Here is a 24,384-nt window from a genome sequence, read left to right as displayed (position 1 = left end):
TCTTTTCTTTGGCTTCTCTTAAAGTAATTGAAATTTTGCTTTTTAAAAAATGTCCATTAGCAAAATCACCTCAGCAGGTACTTGTGCCATGTCTGTGGATTTTCTTTATGTGTCTGTGTCACATCTGTGGCCATTTAATTCAGTTACCCAAAGAGTAATGATGCAAGCACTCATAATAAATATTTCAGGTTAGAAGTGGATTTTGACATGGTCATATTTTTGACTCTTGTATTTTATTTTATTTATTATTCTTTTTTTAATCCTCACCGGAGGACATGCTTGTTGATTTTAGAGAGAGGGGAAGGGATGGACAGAGGGAGAGAGACACCGATGTGAGAAACAAACATCAATTGGTTGCCTCTGATACGTGCCCCAACCAAAGACCAAACCCACAACCTAGGTATGTGCCCTGACTGAGAATCATGCCAGCAACCTTTCACTCTGTAGGATGACACCCAACCAACTGAGCCACACTGGCCAGGGGATTTCAAAGAATTATTGTAATCTAAGTATCACTAAAAATAGGCAAAGCTCATTGCAAAAAACCCTCAGAGTATTTGTCAATATCGTATGCTTCCTTAGAGCTTTACCTTCAAAAATGACTCCTAAATGAGAACTGTGTGTGTACTTCATGTTTTGTAAGTATGTATGTTAAGAAATTTCTCCTGAAATAAACAATATTATAAGCAAAATTAACCTGCATGGTTCACTGAACACTTTCTTAGGAGGACTACTCTCTCTGTACTCTAGTTGCTGGAGTTTTGTTTTTGTTTGTTGTTGTTTTTAATTTCAAAGAGATAGAGATAAACGGACACTAACAGAATTAGGAAGGAGTAGTTTCAACTCTAATATCCATCAAAATTAAAACATCCTTTGTTAATCATCTCAGATAACTGGATATGCTGACAGATAATACAAAACAGGATCTTTTGCTAGATAGTTCCAGGTAGAGCCTTAGGAGTTATCTGCCTTGTCCAAGGTGGAATAAGTTGCACCAGTAGAATCTAGCTCCTACATTTGACATTGAACTCCACTGCAGAGCCTCTCCACTGATTGGTTTTTGGCATTAGTTCGAGTGTCCCCATTCCCAACAGCTGCTGCCATTCAGAGAGCCAACAGGACTCAAAAAGGCAAAGATCACTCAGCTCCAAACACTGAGGAGCGTTTGGCGTCTTCAGCATCCTGGGAGGCCAGCCAAGTCATGCTCCAACCCAACTTTAAAGAGAGACCGTTCAAAGATGCTAGTGTCCTAGAGCCGAGCCCCTGCTTGAGAAAGTCTTCCCCGTGTTCTGCCCTCCTCTGTCTCTGGACTGGCCACAGGCAGGCCCTTAGCAAGGGAAACCCCGTTAGGGGAAGCTCTGACTCACACTTGCTCCCTAAACCTCCCAGTCCCTCGGGGTGACTGGGTTCCTGTCAGAAGGCACGGGAACTAAAGGAAAGTCATGGTGGCCCCTGCTTTTGATGTAAAGGGGATCCAATAGTATTTATTCTTCCTTATTTTATTCATTCCAATATATATTTGAAGGTAACGCTTTTTGTGATGCGTATGGGGCCTCAGTCCAACAGGACGTCTCCTGGCTTAACTGAGTGTTCCTCAACACGGCTATGTTTTGTAGCTTTAAAAAAAATAAAGCACCCATCATTTCCTTTTGCAGTTAGAAACTGAGGCAAAGCCTTTCAGGGATAATGAACTGACTTTTGACTCATGGCTTTAAAAATAGTAACAGTTGGTCTTTTTTTACATATGTGTGTATTCTAGATGGTGCCAAAGGCCCCCAATCACTGAGGGCATCCAGTTCACTGGTCCTGCAAGGAGGCAAAATTAAGCGGAAGTTTGTGGATCTGGGGTAAGCGCCTTATAATGTAGAATGTAAAGCCCTCTGTAAAAGATGGATTGAAGGAGAAAATGCCAACTTTCCTTTTCTGACTGTGTGCTGTCATGATAGGGCACCGTTGCGAAGGAGCTCCAACAAGGGAAAGAAATGGAAAGAAAAAGAAAAAGAGGCCAATAGGTTTTCTCCAGGTAGCAGGTACGGGTGAGTGATGAAAAACATAGATTTATCCCTGTAGCCAAACTTCCTGGCCCCTTTCTGTTGCTAACCAAAATCAATGGTCAGTACCTGGAGGTGAGATGAAAGAAAAATTTCCCAATTTCTGTATGTGTTACTCCAGTTAAAGCCTACACCGGGCCTTGGGTATATCCATTGGCTTAATTGCAGAATTATGATCACATGAACAGTTTCACCAACTATTCATCTAAATACTGCATAAGTATGTCTATGCAATATTAAGCACCTGTTGGCTTTCAAGAATATTCGGTCCACGTGTGTAGGAATGACTGCCGTTTCCTGCTGGACTGGGCGGTTCGTTTGTGGGCCTTATTAGCGATGCTTACTGCTCTATGAAGGTTATCCCTTGGAGAAGTGGGCTTTATACAGCGTGTTGCCGATTGTTCCCAATTTTATTCTGAGATCACTTCATTTTAAACTTGGGTTCGTGTAGGGAAACAGTCAGGCATAGAGCTCTGAAGCTCGACTGGCTGGGTTTGAATTGGAGCGCTCACCTGTAGAACCTCGGACAAGTTTTTTCGTCTCTGCATCTCCATTTTCTCCAATGTGAAATGAGAGTAATAGCAGTTTAACGTCAGTGTAAGGGCTAAATGAGTTTTCGTGTAAAACATTTAAAATACTGCCTGGCACATAGGAGGTATTCTAAAATAATAATAAAGACAACAATTTGCAAGTTACAGAGATGTTTTATATTTATCATTTCATTTGCCCATTGCAATAAGATCAGAAGGGCTGATAGAAACACCATACTTTATTGATGAAGAACTTCACCTTTGTATAATTTAATTGATTACCCCAGGATTATGCAACAGACAATTAATTCCAAATTCCTGGGGCATGTGCCTCCTGTCTAGATGTCTTTCTAACATTCATGTCATCTTCAGGTACCTATGCATTTCATTTTTTTTTTTTATTTTTCAGTGACAGTTTACCTTGAGTATTATTTTATATTAGTTCCATGTATACAGAATGGTGGTTAGACAATCATTTACTTCACTAAGGGGTCTGCCTGATATTTCAGGTACCCACCTGGCACCATACATAGTTACTGCAATATTATTGACCGTATTCCTTATGCTGTACTTTATATCCCGTGACTATTTTATAACTAATGATTTGTACTTCTTAATCCCTTTACCTTTCTCACTCAGCCCCCCAACCCTCCCTCTGACAACTAACAGTCTGTGCTCTGTATCTATGAATCTGTTTCTACTGTGTGCTCTCTTATTTTGCTCCTTAGATTCCACATATAAGTGAAATTATATGTCTGTCTCTGACTTATTTCTGTTTCTTTATGAAATTTGGGAATCATCCCAAAAGCAATGACTAGGGAAGATACAGACAAAAATGCTAAGAATAAAAGACTAAAATTATTTGGGACCCGCTTATCCATTTCATAGGTTGTCCTCTGCTATTTCCTTTTTTCTTTTTCTCTTTTCCGGCATACTGCATGCTGAGAAAGTATATCTTCTCCCTAGGATTACAGAAAAATGGCGTGGGAGATGAGCAGAGAGAATCCCAAATTAATTATTTTTGTTAGTCTGAGTTTCCATTATGCTGTACAGTCAAAAAAGGGTAGAAAGCGCTGTGTGTACTGAGGACACCAATCCCAGGGGGGAAAAAAATGACCATAATGCAACTCAAAAGAGATTTAACTTTGGGTGGTTTTGGAGTGAGAAACATGAAGCCGTCTACTTTTGTGCCTTAGAGTTAACAATAGAAAACTGTCAAATATGCAGAGGGAGAAGAAGAGAAACAAATAATGAAACTTTTGAAGAGCAAGAGAGATGCCCAGACGCACAATGGGAGAAAAATTTGGGCACCTCTGAAGGGACACTGTCGTCCCTTTCGTCCTTGGGCCCTGGGTCACTCCTTCTAACCTTGGAGGCTAAGAGGGACCTAAGCACAGGCATTCAGCAGGCGTGAGAAGGTTCGACTGAATGCCATCATAGTAGCCAGAGAATACGGCTGCCTTGTATAAAGTCCAGATGAAAATCGAGCAAATGTTGCCTGTGTTGGTGAGCGCTCACCTGACTCTAGGCAGCACATGGGTGGTCAGCGGTGGGTTGTCCTCTGCTTGCTGCTCCCCGTAGCTAATGCCAGCTTTTGAACCAGCCAGGCTTCTCACTCGGCTGTCTAGCCAGCTCTCTATTTTTAAAACATGAACTCTGGAGTCTCTCTGCTTCAGTAGTCACAGATAGTGCCGCGTGTACCAGCGCTACAACGTAGTTTTGAATTAGAATCATAATTTTCAAAGTATTTGTAATTACTGTAGAATTCTGACAGAACTGAAAGGAATTGATGTAATGGAACTAGTAGAATAGGGAAGAAGAGAGACTTCTGTTTCAAAACAAATAATGTTTTGAGCTATCACAGTAATTTGGTTAACACTAATCAAATCTAATGACAGCCTTTGTTCTTCTATGTAGACTGACAATGGGTCCAGCACCTTACAAAACACTCCTGGAAGAACAGTGACCGCCAGGTGGGAGCGCAGGGTCCCAGGGTCCCTGAAGGGAGGGGGTGAAGGGGCCAGCAGCCCCTTCCTGTGGAAAACTGAGAGGAAATTCATCATCCTGTGAGGCTTTCTCCAAAAAAGCAGAGTCTAATTCACGGATTGAGTTTGTAATCTTATCTCCAGGGCATTTCTTCCAGTTCTTATATGGTTGTAAAAATCTGATGAAGTCATTCCGTTCTAATCTGAGGCTATTAGACACTAAAAGGTGAGACATTTGCCAAATTTGGTCTCAGTTTTAGTTTCTTTTCCTCCCAAAGAGTAAGGAATTTCCTTCATTGTATTCCTTATAGAGATATAATGACTCAAATACATGACCAACATGAAACAGATAAATGAGTTAAAATAGTAATAAACAAATGAACAAATGATACAGAGAAATACTGGTTTGGTTTTATCCTTTTCAAGTCCATGCTCAGTGAACATTCTGATTTAAATAGGTAACACAGCAGAGGACAAAAGCAGGAGACATTTAGTTGTCAGAGGCTGTTTCTCCCCAAAAGGATGAACCAAAGAGTAAAGTAAAATACCATCTGAAGTTCTAGAGTAAGTGGCCATTGAGTTCAGCGGACTGTCCACTTTGGAGCCCTGCGAGCGAAGCTCCCAGCTCGTCCCTGACGGGAGAGCCCTGTGAGCAGGCCTGTGTGTCGGAACAAGGCCGAGGGCGGCTGTGGGAAAGCGGCAGGGCAGGGAGCTGGCCCTTCGCTGGGGGGGCGAATCTTGATTTACCTGAAGTGTGAACAGTCGCAGAAACTCTGAGCTGGGATCCAACTATTCATCCTGACTTTGCCGCAGATGAGTCTCTGAATTCCTTGGACCTTGGTTTCCTACCAAAGAATAAGTGAGGGGCCTGAAAGAGCCTGGTCTCTAACCTCCACCCGTCTCCCCCAGCACTATCCAGGACGCAGCCTCTGGCCCCACGTGTCCACTGAGCACCGGATATGTGGCTAGTTTACATGGAGATGTTTGTCAGAGAAAACGTGTGCTGGATTCCAGAGACAATATGAAAAAAGAGTGTTAAATATTAATTATAAAAATTAATTTTACCTTACAATTTTTTTCAGGTGGTTACTAGAAAATTTTAATTTATATAATGTGGCTCATATTCTGTCTCTATTGGACAGTGTTGATCCATATGATTCTATGAAAAACAAATACTCTTTTGATTTCTAACAAACACTCCTTTGATCTATAAATTAGCATGTATTCATTTATTTACCCTTTGTATCTATATGTACTTCCCCTTATTCCAAATATGATTTGTTTATATATACAAAGTACATATGATACAACATAACTTATTTTAAAAGTAAATGGGATAGGGAAAACAAGAAAAAGCAAAAAGTAAGGCTGGTAACTAAAACAGAACATCTTCAACAATACCTTCATAATAAATTTAACAGTGGCCTTCAGTAGAAGCCAACAGCGTAATGCCAAAGTGGCTAAGAGCCTGGGTTCAGATCCCAGCTGTGCTACTTACATCATAGGCAATTTACTTAAGCTCTGTACCTCAGTATCCTCATCTATAAGATAGAAACACATGCATATTTCACATACCTATTCAGGTCCTTGCAAAGACTGAGAAAATCACATTTAAGTACATTTAAAATTCTTAATTAATATACATGGCTATCTTTATCATATTTAAAGCAATTCTGACCACAGGGATATAAAACAGAGTATTGTCCAGATGTATTTTGCTGGCAGTCTTGTTCAATCCAAGGATGATTTTGGTCCTATCTTGAAGAATGGGTGGACTCTGGATTATAGTTCAGACAACCCTTCATAAATGTTTCTCTTGAAGAAGCTTTAGCAAAATCATGGCATTTCAGTGAGTCTGCGATCAGACCCTGTGGCATGTCCCTGGCGGCAGCTCTGTCCTGCTGCTGAGTTCGGGGGACGCCTCTGCAAAGAGCCGAGGAGCTTGCTGAGGACACGTGCAGGAAGAGAAAACACGTCACCTCTTCCCAAACCGGGCCCTTGGAGCTCCCAGAGAGGAGCCAGAATTGTCCTTAAAAAAAGTTTAAAATAAAAAACAGCAAGCAAAATGCAGGTGTAAATAGCCAGCAGAAAATGACCACTGTGGAAAGGCAGATTGCTTGGAGCTTGGAAAGGCTGGAAGCACGCGTTACCCAGCCCCTCTGGCCACGCACAGTGACGGCAAGAGCTCAGGGAAGTGCCGGCAGAGCCCTTAACTCTGGTGACGTAACTCCCGCCACCCGATATTCTCAATGTCCCACAGCACCTGGGGTTCTAAATTAAGAGTAATTTCGGAAAGTCTCCAATTTGAAAACAACTTTTTTTAAGTTTCAGTTCAATTTACAGATCTTGTCATTTTATTTATGCATCTTTTATTTTTATATAAAATAAAAGCAGTCACTTTCACAGAGACCTTTGAATAATAGGAGTTTAACCTCAGTAGAACAGATGTGTTCCCCCAAAATCATCTGTCCTGTCTTTAGCTACATTTATGAGTTTACTCTATTTAGTTTTCTTTGTTAGCATTTTCCAATGCCTGAAACCTGACAAATTTACATTCCCAACAAGTCAACTCTTTTCCATTCTTAAAAAACCTCAAAAAAGTCTAATAAATTAAAACAATAACTGAGTGACTCTAAACATGCAGATATTCTTATCAGTGTGGTTATTTTACATCACAAATAGTTAAATCTGAAATTAGTTAAATATATTAAGTAGAATCCATAGGCAAATTTCTCTCAGAACTTTAATAACACAAATTTTCTTAAATCTTAAGGAATATATTATTCCTAAACTTAACATTTTTATTTTGAGAATATGGATTTTATTTACATGATCATCTTGCTGTTGGACTTTAAACCTTCTTAGTATGGGAAAGACTTATAAAAGGGACAGTTTCTCCATCTCAAATCAGTGTAGAAGAGGTAAAAAAACAAAACCAAACCTTTTCCGTCTACCCTCCCAGGTAATCCGGTTGGAGCCCTGTGAATTAGGTTAACAAAAAACAGATTAACAAGGGAAAAGCATATCAATATATTTAATATAATTTGTATGTGACACAGAAGCCTTCATAAGAAAATGAAGATCCAAAGAAGGGGCTGAGCCTAAGTATTTTTATGAAGAGTGCGGGGTTGTGGGAAAATGTGATAGGACCCAAGGGTCTGAGCTGAGGAGAGTGAACGGGAAGCTTAGCAGGGCCTGCGCGTTCAGGTGCAGGTTCCTCTGGGAGCCTCTGGAGGTAACACACTCCTGTCCTCCCTGAGGGCAGCTCTCACCTGAGGGTCTTGCAACCTGCCTCAGAGGAGACAGGGCAAGTCAGAGAGCCCTTCCTGTACGTGGCGTTTCTCAGATTATGCCACGGTGCCATACTTGGGGCAGCTCCTGAACCTTGTCATAAGTTAAAGTTGAACACTCCGCGGTGACCATTGCAGATGGGCTATTGTTTATTGATCAGCGATTCAGACCACAACTCAGGATCTGGAAGCAGGACATGTCCAGGTGGTGGCCGGAGCTGCAGAGGGACACGTGCTTGTCATAGCTTTTACCTTTAAGGGTCTCCAAGTCCCCTTCAGAAGGGACTGGCTTTACAGCTCCAGTCTCGATGTTAGAGCCTTACAGAGTTTCTTCATCAGATGTGAGTAAATGGAAGTCTGCAACCCTCCTCTGGTTGCGCCTAACTTTCTTCAATTAACCTCCTTTATTACCTGTTTGACTTCTATATTCTGTTTATGTTTTTTCTGTCTGGCAGTTCCTCAACTCCTAACTATATTTTGATGACATCCAATAGATTCTGAATACTGCACCATGTGTTCAAAGTTAAAAATCAACCCCCCCAAAAATCACCATGGAATGTTTACCTGAGCAATTTAATTTTGGAGAGCTAGCCCCAGCAAGAACTGAGTTCAAGATGTATATAAATGAGTTAATGGTTCTGTAAAATTGTAAACTATTTATAAACTATTTAAAGGATGGAAACAGTTACTCCCCCACCTTATCCCCTCCCCCAAAGACATTTTAGCATCACAGAAACCTAATTTCAAGCCATTCTTTCTTCCAGCTCCTAACAATAAAATAAACAGAAATATAGCTATGACTTATGATTCTGTTTCTTCCAAAAATGATAGTGAGCCATTAGTGTACAAGCTTTAAAAAAAAGTGAAGGAAGTATAGAACACATACCTACTTTGATGTCCTAGAAGTTATTTTCAGATCTACCGAGTTTATTTTCATCAATCTTGATTTTATTTTTCATTTTATTTATTTATTTTTAGAGAGGGGAAAGGAGGGAGAAAGAGAAGGAGAGAAACATCAATGTGTGGTTGCCTCTTGCATGCCCCCTACTGGAGACCTGGCCCACAACCCAGGCCTGTGCCCTGACTGGGAATCGAACCCGCGACCCTTTGGTTCACAGGCCAGCACTCAATCCACTGAGCCATACCAGCCAGGGCTTGATTTTTTTTTTTAGGGGGATTATTAAGGGTTTATATAGAATTTATGAACCTTAGCCTATAACCTGCCCCCAGAGTCAAAAGTGTTAAGAAGGAAGGAAGGAAAGGAAGAAAAGGAAGGGATAATTTTATGTTATTTTAATAAATTTCTCCTCAGAGTGAAACAGACTGTAAGAGTGGTCAATAACAGAGTAACTGTTACCAGAACTCCTCTGCTCCTTTTGTAGATTCAGGAGGTCAATTTATCCAGAAGGAAATTGGCATTTATTTTAGGAGGCATGCCTGGTAAGCTGACAGGTCTATAATTTTAAAGTAATAGTTTGTTTTTTAAAATGAATATTATCTACCCTAGGTCCAAGCAAATGGAAGTACACCCCTGGTCAGTTCTCTATGGATACTGGCCAGCACACAGAGGCTACATCAGTCGTGGAGTTTCAGAGGCAGGGATACACTCACGAGTGAGGGGGACAGCTTGCATTGCTTTCTCCATGGCTGTTCCTCCATGCCTCCCGTCACCTCCCATTATCTGGAGGGCCTCTGGTTGTCCCCTGAGGCTAGGTTTCCACAATCTCCTCTATCCTGCTCCCACTGTGGCCTCCAGGCCTGTCTTCTGTGCCGATGTCCGAGTCAGCTGGGTTCATCAATCTGGGATATTTTCCTGGCAGCGGGAATTTTATGAAAGTGTTTAAAGGTGGTCTTCAGATTTTCCTTGAAATGTTGCCTGGCCAGGATTTGAACTACCAAAAATCCTTTTCAAATATGTTATTAGAATCACAAAAATTAGGCACCAATATTCCTATTTTCTGCCTACTAAAAAAATAAAAGGTGATGGTTCTAAAAGCGTTGTTACAAAGGCAGTTCACTTGAGGATAGGACAGGATAGTCATGCTTCACTAATAATGGCCTGTTTGTGACCTTGAAAACGGTGTCCATGAATTGAAACTCTACCGTACCTTATTGCAATTGTGGAAAGAACCCTTAAAGAATTCCCCATGTTACTTTGGTTCATTGATGCAGAAATGTATGACCAAAGGAGAAAAGTAATCATCAGGTCCAGTTTATTTCAAATGTGCTCAATTATTAGAGTGTGAAGCTACAGAGAAAAATTTTTTTTTGTATTTCTGTACTGCCAGAGCTTCCTCTGCATTTTTATTGTCTTGTGAGACCTGAGTTAAAAGACAAACTTGAGGAGTGAAATTGTGGACGGGTAGCGAGGTGTGTGGAGGGCGCCCCCTCCCCAGAGGTGTGTAGTTGCATTTTTAAGGAGTGGCAATGGGGAGAGGGGGATGAGACCCATCTCTGCAGAGACATTCCCAAGGCTGTGTGGCTGGACATCCTTGTTTTATCTCCCCCCAGCACATACATTACTTTCCCAAGGCTTAGAACCCAAGATCCTTCCCACGTTGAGTTTGTTTACATTGAGGAGGCAAGATTTCTCTCCCACTCTCAGAGGGGAGAGAGCGGACAGCTGTCCCTCCTATTTAGCCATCCAAATTCATATATTTTAGATTCCTCTCCTATAGTGTAGACCAAGCATAAGACATCTGGCTCTCATTATGTCACCCTGGAGAGAGGAAATTACGATGGGGGGAACCGATGCAATAATTTTCTGATCCAGAAGCCTCGTATTTGCATTCAGGATAATATTAATAAATATAAATGTTAAAAACTTAGCTCAGGTATGTGTTAAAATAGATTCCAGGTCCACTGCTCCCTTCTTCTCCCTCAAATTCTAATTCAGTAAGTCTGGGTGGCCAAGAATGTGCGTTTGGACATCTGCCCCAGTGATTCTCACCAGACTGGCCCAGGGATGAGAAGCACCCCCTCCAGAGGCCAGTGCCTCTGCTGGCCTGCCTGCGGAAGCTAGGCCGCTGCGCTGCTCTCCTTTTCATAGTAAGTAGGTGGAGTTAAGGATACAAAACTTTAGGATGAAATTGAAGGTTGACACACCTCGGGTGGGTCTTTCTCTCTGTATCCTTGCAGACACCTTTTTGTATGTGTGTATGTTTTAAGAAATACACCATTTAAGTCATCCGACCTTCTGAAAGCTGTAGGGTGACCAACAACTTATCTCTCTCAACCTATGGTGTCAGTAGTCTACCCAAACTGCACTGGCCTCTCCACCCTCTTTACTTGTCATCTTTACCACCCTGTACCATTCGTATGTTGCTTTACAGTTTACAAGATGTCGTTACATTTATTGTCTTGTTTGATTCTCACAATAATCTTCGGGAATGAACCAGTATTGTTAGGAGTTATACTGTTTATGTAAATGAAAAATATGTAATATTTTGAAATGTTTTAAATAAGATGTGAGAAGATTGATATGCAGTATCCATGTTAGATATAAGTTATTTAGCTAAGGTGCTGAGGCATTTAAATGAAAGGGAATCTCTCTGTTGTGATGACATCAACAGCTAACTAATCATAGGCATTGCATCAACTGTCATTTGGACATTGAGGATGGCCTCTTCCAAGATGTACAGACACTGCCCATTCCTGCCTCAGCTCTAATAGTTATTTTTTCTAACCAAAACATAAACATAAATATGCAACATATTAAGAAAAATGTCTGTTTTTAAACTGTTCTCAAATGCCTTCGAATGTTGAACAATAAGCATAGAGCACTTTAGTTTTTAAAGCACTTTTGACATATATTATCTCATTAAATTCTTAACCGCATATGAGAGCCAAAAGTATCTACCCTTTACAGATAAGGAAATAGAGACTGAGAGAGTCCCAAGGCCATGTGTTCAGGAGGTGGCGGAGCCTGGACCTCCGAGTGGAGAGTATGGAGACTTCCGGTCTGATGCTCCTCCTGTGAAAAGGCACTAAGATTACGATGAAAACCCAACAACGCGTGTCTTCTGCTTAAAGGATCCTGAGCCCTGAGATTTCCAAATTATTTAAGTCTCTCATTTTCTCAAGTATAGACCCTTGGGATCATGAGTTCAGAGGAGGCCAGGAAAGAATGCTGATGACGAGCAAAGTGTCGCGAGGGTAAGGCACGGATGTGTGACCCACACGAAAGGAACGCCGTGACGGCTAACCGCGTGGCAGTTCCTGAAAGGATGTGCACCTCCCTGACTGTAATTCCGGGCAGGGCAAAGTAGGTTTACAGTTGTGAGTATGTGAAACGCCAAGTGTATTCCTGTAGTATTTATTAATTTTTGTATTACTTTCCATACAAACAGCTGTAGACCTACTTTTTGCCCACCCCTGTGTTTATTAGGCACACTCCATAAAAATTCTCGATGACAATAGCAGTTTGAAAATGTCTGCCAATACAAAATCCATTCAGATGCAAAGAATATAGTAAGATAAGCATTCTAGTCAAAAGTGAAAAGTTTATACTCTTGCCTGTTGTGTAGGACGGTTTCTCAAACTGTGCCTTTGAACCCCGCTCAGAGCCCCTTCAGAGTTCCTCTGCCCTTTCGTGGACTAACAGCCCCGTTCTTCTCCCGAGCAGGATCTTCAGAGGCAGGCTGGAGCCCTGGAAAGCGAAGCCATCCTCTGCCGCGCCCGCCTCCCCGCGCTCACCTTGCATGCCTTTCTCGTGGTTTCATGAGAGCCGCAAAGGATCCTATTCCTTCAGGAACCTGCCTTCACCTACAAGTCCCCTCCAGCCTTCTTCTGAAATTCTAAATTCAGATAAAAAGGGGTCCAAGGTAGAAAACACATGGATTAAAAAAGCAAACAAGAAAATCCCAAATCTCTTCCTCTTCAGTCTCTGGAAAGCATTCTCAACTTGTGTGTATGCTCTGGATCCAAGAAACCAATGTGATAACACTGCAATAAACCATGCATGGTATTTCCTGTGTGGGGAAAAAGAAAACCTCATTTAACCATCACCTTCTTTAATACTGTTCCATTCTAGATTGTACGTTAATCTTTGATTTGCCTGTCTTTTCACATATTGCTATTTAATCTCAGTTTGACAGTTAAGCCATGCTGGGAAAGATGCATTTGAATTATGGCACAGTGTGATAGATCTGTTTACCAAGTATTCCATTTTAAATTACATTACGAAACTATTTTTGCTGCGCTCTTCAAGATTTACTGGAAAACAAATAAATTTGGGACTGAATTTGTGTTCAATACATCTAAATGAAACTCTTTAAAACAAACCAATGCTGACATAGCACCCTTACTTATTCCTTCTTTTAAATCAAACTTCCATGTCAAACAATTGTAATTCTATCACGAAAGTTCTTTAACTTCAGCAGAATTAGGAATTACGTGCATGGATGCTACTTGTTTTTCAATGCATGATGGTTATTTCCAGCATGACACTGCAAACCTTATCTAACATTTTATTGAAACATATACGGTCGCTAACTTTCACATGTTGTTTGGTCTCCTTTTCTCTGTGTTCACTTTCTCAAACAGAAATGTGTGATTAATGTTACTTGAATTTAACGCTTTCCTTGTGGCCAACAGCTCACATGGTTTTGATGGGCTTTGGGGCTGTATCTCCACTGACAATATCAAATGGTAATGTGCTGTGTTAAATGCCCTCCTGCTTGAATGTTCTACTAGCCTAGCCCCGTGCGCTCTGATTTAATTTCCTTTCCTGAAGATTTAGCAAACCTTGGAGTTTGTTCGGTACTGAATTTTCCAGCCTCTGGCATGGTATTTATTCTTGACAACCAACTAAACCCTGTACAAGAGAACCTAATGGAAAACTAACAGTCCAATTTCTAAGGAAGTGAAATAGGAAGCAAGATGGTGTTGGTCAAGTTCTTAGAGTCCCGTGAAAGCCAATCATTCTAGAATTAGAAAAGAAGTTCTGACAGCAGTAGACCACTTTGGCCTTGAAACATTTTCAATATTGGATCTGATACACCTCAATGTTGTTTGAATAATTCTACCATTATCTTACACCGGAGAGACCGGCTCCAGATTTGGTTTTAAATGTTTTCACAGGTGCACCTCCATAGCCATTGTGAATTGATTTGATTTTTACTATCCACTGAACAGTTTAATGACATCCTGGGGAAGTTTTCTTTCTACTCCCCCCAGTCCCCACCACCAGGTAGCTCTGTGGGATCATGTGTCTCTTCACGGTGCAGCCTCTCGGGCACGCCATGGGCACCATGGGAGAGTTGCACTTCAGCATATCATTAGTGTGGTGTCCAATGTGACCTCCCCCAGAACACATCATCTTGGAGGTTACATCCAGGAGAGATGACCTGCCATTTCTCACAGTATTTATCACAGCCAACAGCAAGCGCTCCTTCCCAGGGGGTACTCAACCTACCTTTCTAACAGGGGTCGCCATCTGTTCCTAATAACTTCGGCTCTCCACACACCATCTTGTACTTTTTTTACTCACACTGTTACTCATCACAATTAGGGTGAAAGAAGATAGGACCATTAATATTACTCCTCTGAGCAGTTGCAGAGGATAATGAATGCTGTACCCTTGACAAGAGATTGAAGAATCATTGCTCCAAAATGCCTCTCCTTTCATCTGATGGAGAAAGCGCTCAGAATTTCCCATTCACCACAGAAGGTGCAGTGTTCTCAAACACTGCCTAATCAGAAGCTATTAGCAAACCAAAAATGAATTTCTTCTAAGATTACTTCAAAATAAACTTTAGAACTGGCAAACACACCTACCTCAGGTTCCTTCATGGCACTTGTATAACACTGAGCTTCATTTATTTTTACAGAATTTTACCTTCAACGATGACTTCAGCCCCAGCAGTACCAGCTCGGCAGACCTGAGCGGCCTAGGAGCGGAACCCAAAACCCCAGGGCTCTCTCAGTCCTTGGCACTGTCGTCAGACGAGGTACGCTCACGGCACATACGACTGAACTGCTTTCTCAGTCATACATTTGATAGTTCATGTGATACCCATGAACTATCACAGGGAAAATGTGTTTAGGTAGATTTTGCACGTAGAGCATCAGGAGAGTGTTTTCATATCTGATAGGAAATTGTCCTCTCCCTCTCTCTCCGTCTCAACATGAAAGCAAAGTATTGTTTCTGAGCCCCTTGAAGTGGTCCAGGCACCTCCCTTACTATATCCCATAGGCTTGGCCTTTCTGATTTAAATGGGATGACTCTGTTTAGGTGTGGGAATGAGAGGCTGGGCCTTGGAGAGCAAAACTAGGAAACAGCTCAGAAATCTCATGGAGTTTACAGATTTGCCATTCCCTTGCCCCTCAGCTTCCCCACCCTAAAATTCCAATATTCCCTCTGGGCTGGGCGTGGCCCCTGACTGAGAATCAATCACTGAATTGGAAAGGAGAGAGGTACAGTTTGATAAGGAAGGATAACAAAGTAAGAACCTCCAATTTAGACACCAGGGTCAAAATAGCATTGCTAAGAATTCTCAGGAAATAAACATACACAAGGGAGGTGGGAAATTACATTAGTAATTGACTTAACGCCCCAAGAGATAAGTAGAGGAAAGAAATACCAGTCCTGCCGTGGAAGAGGGGGCGGGGGGGGGAGGCACTGTAACTAAAGATATTTGTTCTTCATACGTGTTTTTAGTTATTTCTTTCTAACATGTTCTTTTGTTTTGTAAAACATGTTTTTTTTCCTTAAACTTTTCTGCCCACATCCTTCGGGCTTGACGTGACTTTAATTTGATTAAGACTGTGTACTGTATATGTTGGGTCTCCTGTTTCTATAACACTTTTCTCTTTGATTCCTTTGTTGCTCCCTCACTCAGAGCCTGGATATGATAGATGACGAGGTGAGCTATCAGTGGTCTGTGTGGGGTGGCATTTTTGGTATTATTTGAATCTTTTCTCTCTCCGCAGTTGACTTAAAACTCAAACAATGTAAGAGCACTTGCTTCTGTCGTAGAGATGTTCCCTGTGTTCAGTAGTTTTACTCTCTGCCCTCGTCTCCTATCTTAGTTTAAACGATATTTCTGATTTGAGAAAGAGTCCCACGATGTGTCTGCATCACCATTACCCGACTGACCCAGTTCGCTCTGTTTCACCTCCTCTGCCTTCATCTCGGCTTACCCATACCCTTGTCTGTGTTCTCTCCGCCGGTCACTGAGGTGACTTCCGTCTCTCCTTCCAGACCTGTCATTGCCTCATCTCCTCTCAGCTTTAGTGGTTCGAGGAACCAACCTACCCTTTGCACTATTAAAAAGAATATTCTGCATTGGACAGATTTGTAGACTTTCAGAGCCTCAGTTTCCTTATTTTTTAAAAGTAATCATTGATACTACCTGCCCCACCTTCCTCACAGGTATGCTTGCTGCCCAAATGAAATAACAGCTATGAAACTTCCCCCTAAACATGCCTGAGGGCTTAATGCTCTCCTCTTCCAAGTGAAAGATACCCTAATATTGTTAAGTATGTATTTACGTATCTTTAATATCTTATCAGAGAAGAAATGCAGAGGGATGCCTTGCATATAGAGATTAATGAAATAATTTGTTTTCTCTATCTGATCCTCTTTCCAAAGTGTTTTAATGTAGAAGCTTGCAACATTAGAGTGCATTTGTCACTATTAAACTTCCCACATTGAAAATGCTGCTTTATTTGGGGGCAATTTTAAATTTTCGGTTATCTAAAAACATGTAGGTAATGATATCTATGTATGTGCGTTACATATACAACTGGGACCATTAGCTTATCATTTTATGGTTTAAAAATAAATATGGCCCTAGTAGGTGAGAAATTCCTTTGGATAGTGTGATATACCACACTGAGCCATTGCACTGGGTCCTTTAACAACACTGCGTGACATTCCCACCTCAGATCCTTGATGACGGACAGTCTCCCAAACACAGTCAGTGTCAGAGCCGGGCCATCCAGGAGTGGAGTGTGCAGCAGGTCTCTCACTGGCTAAGGGGCCTCAATCTGGAGCAGTATGTGTCTGAATTCAGTGCCCAGAACATCACTGGAGAGCAACTTCTGCAGTTGGATGGAAATAAACTGAAGGTAAAGAATTATATATCTGTGTTAGGTTACCAAGTGTAATTTGTATTACTCATAGCACCTAAAATGTTTTCACTAGATAAGAGCATTCTGCATATGGGAGAGATAATTCTCATCAACAGTCAGCAGAAAGGACGTTGAATCATTTCTGAGGAGTAAATGCAGTTTCGGAAAGTCAGGGGTTCTAAAGAGTAGGCTGCTGAGCAGGAGAGCTAGGGACTTCCTCCATTGCTTCCACCTAGCGACACGTGGTCCATGTATTAACTCTACTTACTTCTGTGTAGGAGGAGTTTTCATGATGGCCATTGTGAACGCTTTCATCATGTAAGAGTTAAAAACGAAACCCATGAATCTACCCTTCTTTATTCATTCCTCCTTGACCCCCACTCGTCCCTGCATGCCACTCCAAAACTGGGGTAATGTTTTTCCCCAGAACTCTCATCCCCAAATATGTGCAGGTGTGTCTTCCTTCCTCCTCCATCACACCCTCATTTTCACCTGTCCAGTCCATCTCTTTTCAGAGACAGAGATGGCCGCTCAAACCCCTATGGAAAAAGGGCAAAAGGAGCTTAGAGCCAGCTCTCAACCCCCCCCCCCCCCCCCACCCCCCGCCCTCAGCCTCCTGCCGGGCGGATGGGCGGATGAGTATCTCCTGACAGTCCTGAAAAGGTTAGAGATCAATCAACATCCTGTGAATATGAAGGCCCCATTGACAAGGCTGTCCCGTTGGGGAGATGGATGCATCCCGCTGTTGATTCTGAAGGTCATGAAACATTTAGAGTACGCATCAGACTCTCCTTCTTCTGAATTCCAAGCTTATCGAGCAACCTCCTCCTGATAATCAGGCCTCCTGGACAGGTGTGCCTACAGCGAGCGAGGATGGCTAACCATGCTGACGTGAGCACTGCGGTCCCCCGAACACCCTGGTCCCCACTGTAAAGGAATACTTTGGCAGGAGGGAAGCCGCTTCGATCCTTCCTGCCTTCTCGGAGCCCTAGGTGGCAGCGGGGGCCCACTGCTCTCTTTTACCTGTAATTGCCTACAGCCTAAAGGTGGGAGAAGCAGAGTTGTGCCCTTTTTTTCACCCATTTACGCATTAATTACCAATGTGGAAAGCATTTACTTCATGAGGTTCAGCGAGTACTGTGCTAGGGACTTCAGAGAACAAAAGAGCAAATAAAGCTGAGGCCCCCAGTATGTAGATTTTTGGCAAATGCCATCAGCTCTTGCTCAGTTTTTACCTCGTTAATTATGTTTAAATTCATTTTTGAGTTTGAACATAGTGTGATATCAACCTCATCATAAGCAGAGAGGCCATTGGTTTTCAAATTTAGTTTGCTTGTATTTCCTTCCTAGGCCCTTGGAATGACATCATCCCAGGACCGAGCAGTGGTCAAAAAAAAACTCAAGGAAATGAAGGTGTCTCTCGAGAAGGCTCGGAAAGCTCAAGAGAAAATGGAAAAACAAAGAGAAAAGCTTAGGAGGAAGGAACAGGAGCAAATGCAGAGGAAACATAAAAAGACAGAGAAGATGACAGCTGCAACAGAGGGCGCTGGTGAGCAGTAATACGCACCCTCCTGGGAGGCCGGGCGCTCCAAGAGAGTCCCCTCCTCCTGCCCCGCTTTCCTGCGGAGAAATGAAGAAAAAAACAGACGGCAGGGGGAGTGTGCTGTAGGCAGGCTGGGGACCTTGTGTTGAATAACTGCATTTTCTGTGATAATGGAATACCCTTAATTTTAACCTACTGAAATAATCCCAAGCAACCTTTAGTTTATTAACAAACCAAGGAGCTCATTTGTGAGAAATGCAAATTAGCTATGTTTCCCTCTTCTCTTACTTACCAATATCTTGTGCTGTGTTGGGTGGGTGGGTATGTCACTTGGAAAACCAGCATGACAATGCCCAACAAGTGTTGTTATTGGAGTGCCGTGAATTGTCCGTATGGGATCCTGACCCTGCGCGTTTGCACCTGTTCTGCGTGGCTGAGAGCACCGCTCTGCCGTGAGATGGGGCTGCAGAATCCACTGCGAAGTGTGGGAAAGTTTCCCCGCCATTTCTGTGTCTGGACAGTGAGACAGCCCCGCTGTGGAAGCACAGGCGTTCTGCCACATGATTACCTGCTGTGGCAAAAGGCAAGCACACCGTTCTGCTTGCTGGGCATCTGAAAGGGAGAAAAGAATTATAGTCATTTGTTAACCCCAGAAGGAAGCAAAAGCCTTAAGAATGTGGACGTGGGTATTACCTTGGGATTCAGAGGGTAACATTTATCCTCTAGATTTAGGCGAACAAAGGAGAAATCAGACGTTAATGCAGCCATGGGCTATCAGGATCTATTGTTTACTTAGCTACTGCTGCGCTTCAGTATTTTAGCAGCCCTGACACACACAACACAATTCCTTCTCCCCAACAAATTGAACAGGAAATTGATTTTTAAGGAAACCAACATTTTCAGGTTTCCTCTCCTGGGGAACATTCTGGAAAGTCTTCAGCCAAACTGTGACACAGTCAGGAACTCGTCACATATTTTCTACTCAAAAGGTTTCCCAAGTGGACTCAGTTAGTGTTTTAACAAATGTGCTTTTAAGAAAAATAGAAATACCAGTTTGAGAAAATTTGGATTTGAGTAACATTCAACCAGAGAGGCAATTTTCTTGGGCACACAGAATGTTTCTTTAAAGGGGAGCTGTCAGTTATGTTTCGAGATGCTTTCAATGGTTTTTCTGAGCCATTCTCCTCCATCTTTCAGAGATTTTTCACTTTACAGTTAAAGTTTGTTTAAGATAGCACACAGCATACAGTCTAGCAGTGGAGGCAGTTCAGTGTATTTTAGAGCCTGCCTTAAGGATTTCAGTATTTCATCAAACTCATTCAAGGGCCAGAGAGTAGGGCAGAAGGAGGAAAAGATAACTCACCTTGAGAACTTTCAAATGATGGATCTTATTTTTGTTGTAGTTGTTGTTTTGCTTTTCATGTTTATGTATCTGGTTCTCTTTGCTGCATTGGCTCTAAAAATGAGGTCCTCCACTTTCCAAGGAACAGGTTCCCACGTAAGAGTTGAGGGCTGACATACTCGTGGACAAACACTGTACTTCTGTACTACATGGAGAGTCTCTGTCCATACCTTCCGCTGGAAATGTTCTATTCGCAGAGCTCACAGAGGGGGCTTTGGAGGTAGGTTATAGGTAGCAGATACTGCAGGGCCCCAACCCATATCGCTCCATCTCGTATTTTGAACATTGTGATTTTACTTTTTTGCTTGCCTGAATATTTTAAATCTGGAATTGTCTAAACTAGAAAGTCATAATTCTGTTCTTTCCGAAATGTGTTATCTGCTAAACTTCAGCGCTTTTATCTGTAGGTACAGATCATTCTTTTCCTTCTACAGTAACACTGACATAAAGCTACACTGTGTCTTACAGTTATCAAAGTCACCATGTATGTTTTCTCTGCCTGCCTTCATTTTCGGGTATGATAACGAGACTGCCATACTGGAGATTCTGTTAATATTGTGAGCTGCGTGGTGCTTTGCTCTTTATGATTACCATGAGACACAAGGAACCACTATTAACGAACTACAAAGTCCAGCAAACCTTTTCTAATACTTAAAGGCTAAATTAGTCAAAATCTGGTAATACTAGTGCTTGCTATTATTAATTTTTGCTATTTTTCTTTGAAAAAAAGTGACCTGGATCACACTGGAAGTTTCACTGTATTCATTTGAAGAATGGAAATAGAAGGATGATTATCTTAAGTTATGTTTACACTTTGGTAATATTTGAAAATGGATGTATATACTGGAAATGTCTGTAAGTCTCAGTCTCTGCACATAATTTATGATCTATTATATTTCATTTTCTTAAATGTCCTAGAATATTGTTCTTTGTCTTCAATTTATTTGTACACTCCCAATGTTTAAATTAATGACCAACTGGCAATATTATTAATCAAATTCTTTTTCTTCAAATCATTTAGTTTGTGTTGTATCTATTTTGATTTGTTAAGTTAAATTATAGTAATTTTCATCCTAATTTGTTATTTTTAACATTACTACTTAAAACTGCTGAAATGATAAGAGACACTTGATTTGATTATCCAGCAAAGGATAAAATGGAAACTGGTTGATAAAAGGGCATGAAAACAGAGTGAAGGACCTCAGAACTTGTGAGCATTTTGTTTTCCTACTATCTTTTTAAATCAACTCTAGTGCATGATGCCTCATTGAGGTTCCAGTGTCTTACACAATTCCTTCTTTAATGGTTGTGCTTTTTGGTGTCCATACAACCTAACAGAGAACTGTTGCTCCATGAACCTTAAAGACTTTGCAGTTTTTTCCTTATCAGAAAATGAACAGAAAAGGAATATCTGGTTACTATGAACTATGTGTTCCCTAAATGACAGTTCTGTATGACTCTGGCAATAGCCAGAAGTGTTTTGGGGGGCAGGGAATGCTTTGGGGGGCAGGGTATGCATGGTGAGGCCAAGCTGTGGACCAAGAGCATTGTATGAGCTGAAGGTCTAGGTGGGGGTTTTCCACTGAAGGGCTTGAGCTTTATAACAGAATTACTTTATTTAAGGCTATTTCCCTTAAGTAACTCACAGTTTGTGTAATAGTTTTCTCAATTTTTTTTTCTTTGCCTGAATCAGAAGGTAGCTTCAGAGTAATAGGTTAAGGCAGAAACCTAATTTTGCCCATTCTAGCAGACTGATGAATTTCACCTCTAGTTTTAGGACAATAAAGCTATTCTATACTATCTTTCCTTAGCTGGGGTTGATGAATTTCCTACCCTCAACATCACATAAGCATTTCTAACCCAGGTGCTAATGCCAAACTCAGCTTTTAAGAGGCATGAAATGGGAACACCTACCCGGTGCTCCTTTGTTATTGTCGGGGACAAAGTGGCAAGAGGATGAGTGAGGAACCAAATTAACTAGCCTTTGCCGATGCCTTTTATATAGCAGTCGTCTCTAGCCTGAAATCGTAAGACATCCCAGGCCCGACCTCCAAAAATAGTCCCAGGTTGTTTGACCTTAATTAGCATTTATGGTTTTTGCTGAAGACAAAGAATTCTCATCTAGGTTGTTTGTGTGATTGGATTAGCATGGGCTTTAAAGCTATATTTTAAAAGGTAAAAGAAAATTTGCATTTCTATGAATATTGTAACTCATTTATAAGTGTTAAAGGTTACATAGACCAAGCCTCAAGAGAGAAAAGCCGTGTGTTTAACAATAGTAGTCAAGAAGATTTCAAAGGGGGGGCATCCTAACAATTCTAAAGAAATATCTACACTTTGAAGGTGTTGTAGCCCCTCACTACATTGAACAATTTAAGAATTACCAAATTCCATTTGAGTAACTAAACACACTTTCCTGAGAGAGCTGTAGCTGAGGTGCATTTCGCTTTGGTAGATAGCAGTCACTAGGGTTCACGTCACCTATGTACCGCTACTCCTGAGTGCTTTCTGAATTTTTCAAATTCACCTTTAATCAAGGGTCTACCTATACACTATCTGAAGCTAAGCCTTTAAGGATGATGCCCAGAAATAAAATGTCCATAATTTCTACTAGAATTGTTTTCATTATGATGATGGGATGGGAAGTAAATTTCTACAGAAAAGTATTGTAAGAAATATGAATGTGGTTGCTGCAATTCACTCCTGAAAAACCAGTCATGATCTGCCAGCAGATTTTATTTATATTTGTCTTAGTTATTTAAAGTCTCAGGAAAATTTATTCTTGGTCCAAAACACCGGGGGGAAAAACATAACACCAGACAGAACACCAGTATTTATTTGCATGACTTAAAGTAGTAGTATAGAATAGACCCAGCCAAGAAATCAAAGGGCAAAGTAAAAGCCTACAGATCAATTACCCCCCCAGAAAGTGAAAGCAGCAGGGTTTACCTGACGGTGGACAGAGGACCCTTACATGCCTGAGCATGGGTGTCTGCGTGGATGTGCTGAGGGCATGGGCGCTACTTGAAGGCTCACACACCGAGTACAGCACGCACCCTGCTGCCACATCTACAGAGTGGGGAAGGAAAGAAACATGATGATTTCTAGTCCTTGGCCCTACCCCAGTCCCAACCCCCAAACTGCTAGGGATTCAAGAATGAATGAGAGGCAAGGAATAAGAGAACAAGAGTTAACGTCTTAATAATGTGCATGCCACTTGTGTAGATATACAGACTACATATGTGTGAATATATCTCCCACCTTACACACACATACCGCAATGACATGGCATTAAAAAAAAATAGATATTGTCTTTGGAACTTGGTATTGTCAGTTAGGACCCCCAGCAGTAATCATAGCCTTATTGCCACTTTTTGTGTTGTATATACATTGAATGGTTCATAAGATTTTAAGAGATTTTTTTAACGTATATCTTCTACTAAATGCACTTATCCTTCTACATGTCTATATATTTTGGTAAAATTGATTTATTAGAAACTTGGTATTTTAGTAAGGTAAAATTTCCGGAAATGTTTGGTTAATGCTTTGATGTCAAGATTGCACATTGCTGAGGTGAAACTCAGACGTTTATGCAGCTTTGGGCATTTTCAACTGCACACTGCAGTTTCCTTGGCTCAACATTGCACTGTGTGTTCTTGTGCATTCGCTCATGCTCTACTATGACATTTTCGGTAGCCGTGATGTGTAAGTCACTAACTACTGGCTCTCTGATGGCAGCATTGCTGTCACGTGACCATTTATCTCCCTTTTGCCCAGTGATGGCCTGGTTAGGTTATTGCCAAATGGATGTCAGTGTGAGTATGTTGTTGGAAGGTGTACACTCCTAGTTCTCTCAGCTATTTTCTTTACGCACCCGGGTTTTCTGGTAAGGATTTAGTCTTTTGTGTATGAAAGAACAATTGGCCAAAGAATTAAATTACCTTAAAAAGTGGGGATTAAGAGGCACTCTGGCTGGCTAACACCTCCCAACAACATACGATTTCGTTAGTGCTTAGTGAAATCCCTTAAATATTTATGTACATGTTTTCCGGAATATTATTTATGGTCATCACTGCTGCTTTTGTATTTTTTTAATGGAGTTACAATTAAACCACAAGTACGTGTGCTGCATATGAGTAACAAATTGACTGGCTGAAAAACAAGAAAGAGAGAGAATGAATTCTGTTCCATTGTAAGAAGTTGATTTATTTTATTCTTTCTATAAAGGAAAAAAAAGTTGTTTGAAAGTAATTTTAAGTCCAATAAATATGGATAGCATGTTATCTGACACTTATGATTTGTACTTTTTGGTGTCTGATCATTTGCATGGAAGAGACAATAGTGCCACGTCTGAATTGTTCTCCTGTGCTTGGTTGATATGTATTTCTCTAGATTGTTCCGTTTCAAATGGCATTTCTTACTCTTTGGTTCTCAGAAGCATTCAAAGCAAAATATCCTTTGTTTTCTGACCCACCTAAAAATATGTGTGATTAAATTTAATTTGTTAG

General features: G+C 41.3%; 1 protein-coding gene across 1 annotated transcript in view; it reads left to right on the top strand.

Annotated features, from left to right (window-relative positions):
- Window positions 1–20,785, top strand: part of PPP1R9A (protein phosphatase 1 regulatory subunit 9A) — a 269,005-nt gene extending 248,220 nt beyond the window's left edge. Inside the window, exons 15-21 of the mRNA XM_054564340.1 lie at window positions 1,760–1,847; window positions 1,947–2,036; window positions 12,481–12,679; window positions 14,687–14,806; window positions 15,698–15,721; window positions 16,746–16,928; window positions 18,282–20,785. Of these exons, the coding sequence (XP_054420315.1) occupies window positions 1,760–1,847; window positions 1,947–2,036; window positions 12,481–12,679; window positions 14,687–14,806; window positions 15,698–15,721; window positions 16,746–16,928; window positions 18,282–18,491 (914 nt within the window). The 3' untranslated portion in view covers window positions 18,492–20,785. The remainder of the gene's footprint in view (window positions 1–1,759; window positions 1,848–1,946; window positions 2,037–12,480; window positions 12,680–14,686; window positions 14,807–15,697; window positions 15,722–16,745; window positions 16,929–18,281) is intronic.
- The last annotated feature ends 3,599 nt before the right edge of the window (window positions 20,786–24,384 follow it).

Source organism: Pteronotus mesoamericanus, unplaced genomic scaffold, assembly GCF_021234165.1.
Source record: "Pteronotus mesoamericanus isolate MK-2021 breed Mesoamerican mustached bat unplaced genomic scaffold, CSHL_Meso_final scaffold_85, whole genome shotgun sequence".
Classification (NCBI taxonomy): domain Eukaryota; kingdom Metazoa; phylum Chordata; class Mammalia; order Chiroptera; family Mormoopidae; genus Pteronotus; species Pteronotus mesoamericanus.
Note: the sequence above shows the minus strand (reverse complement) of the source record. Positions and strands in the feature narration are given on the sequence as shown.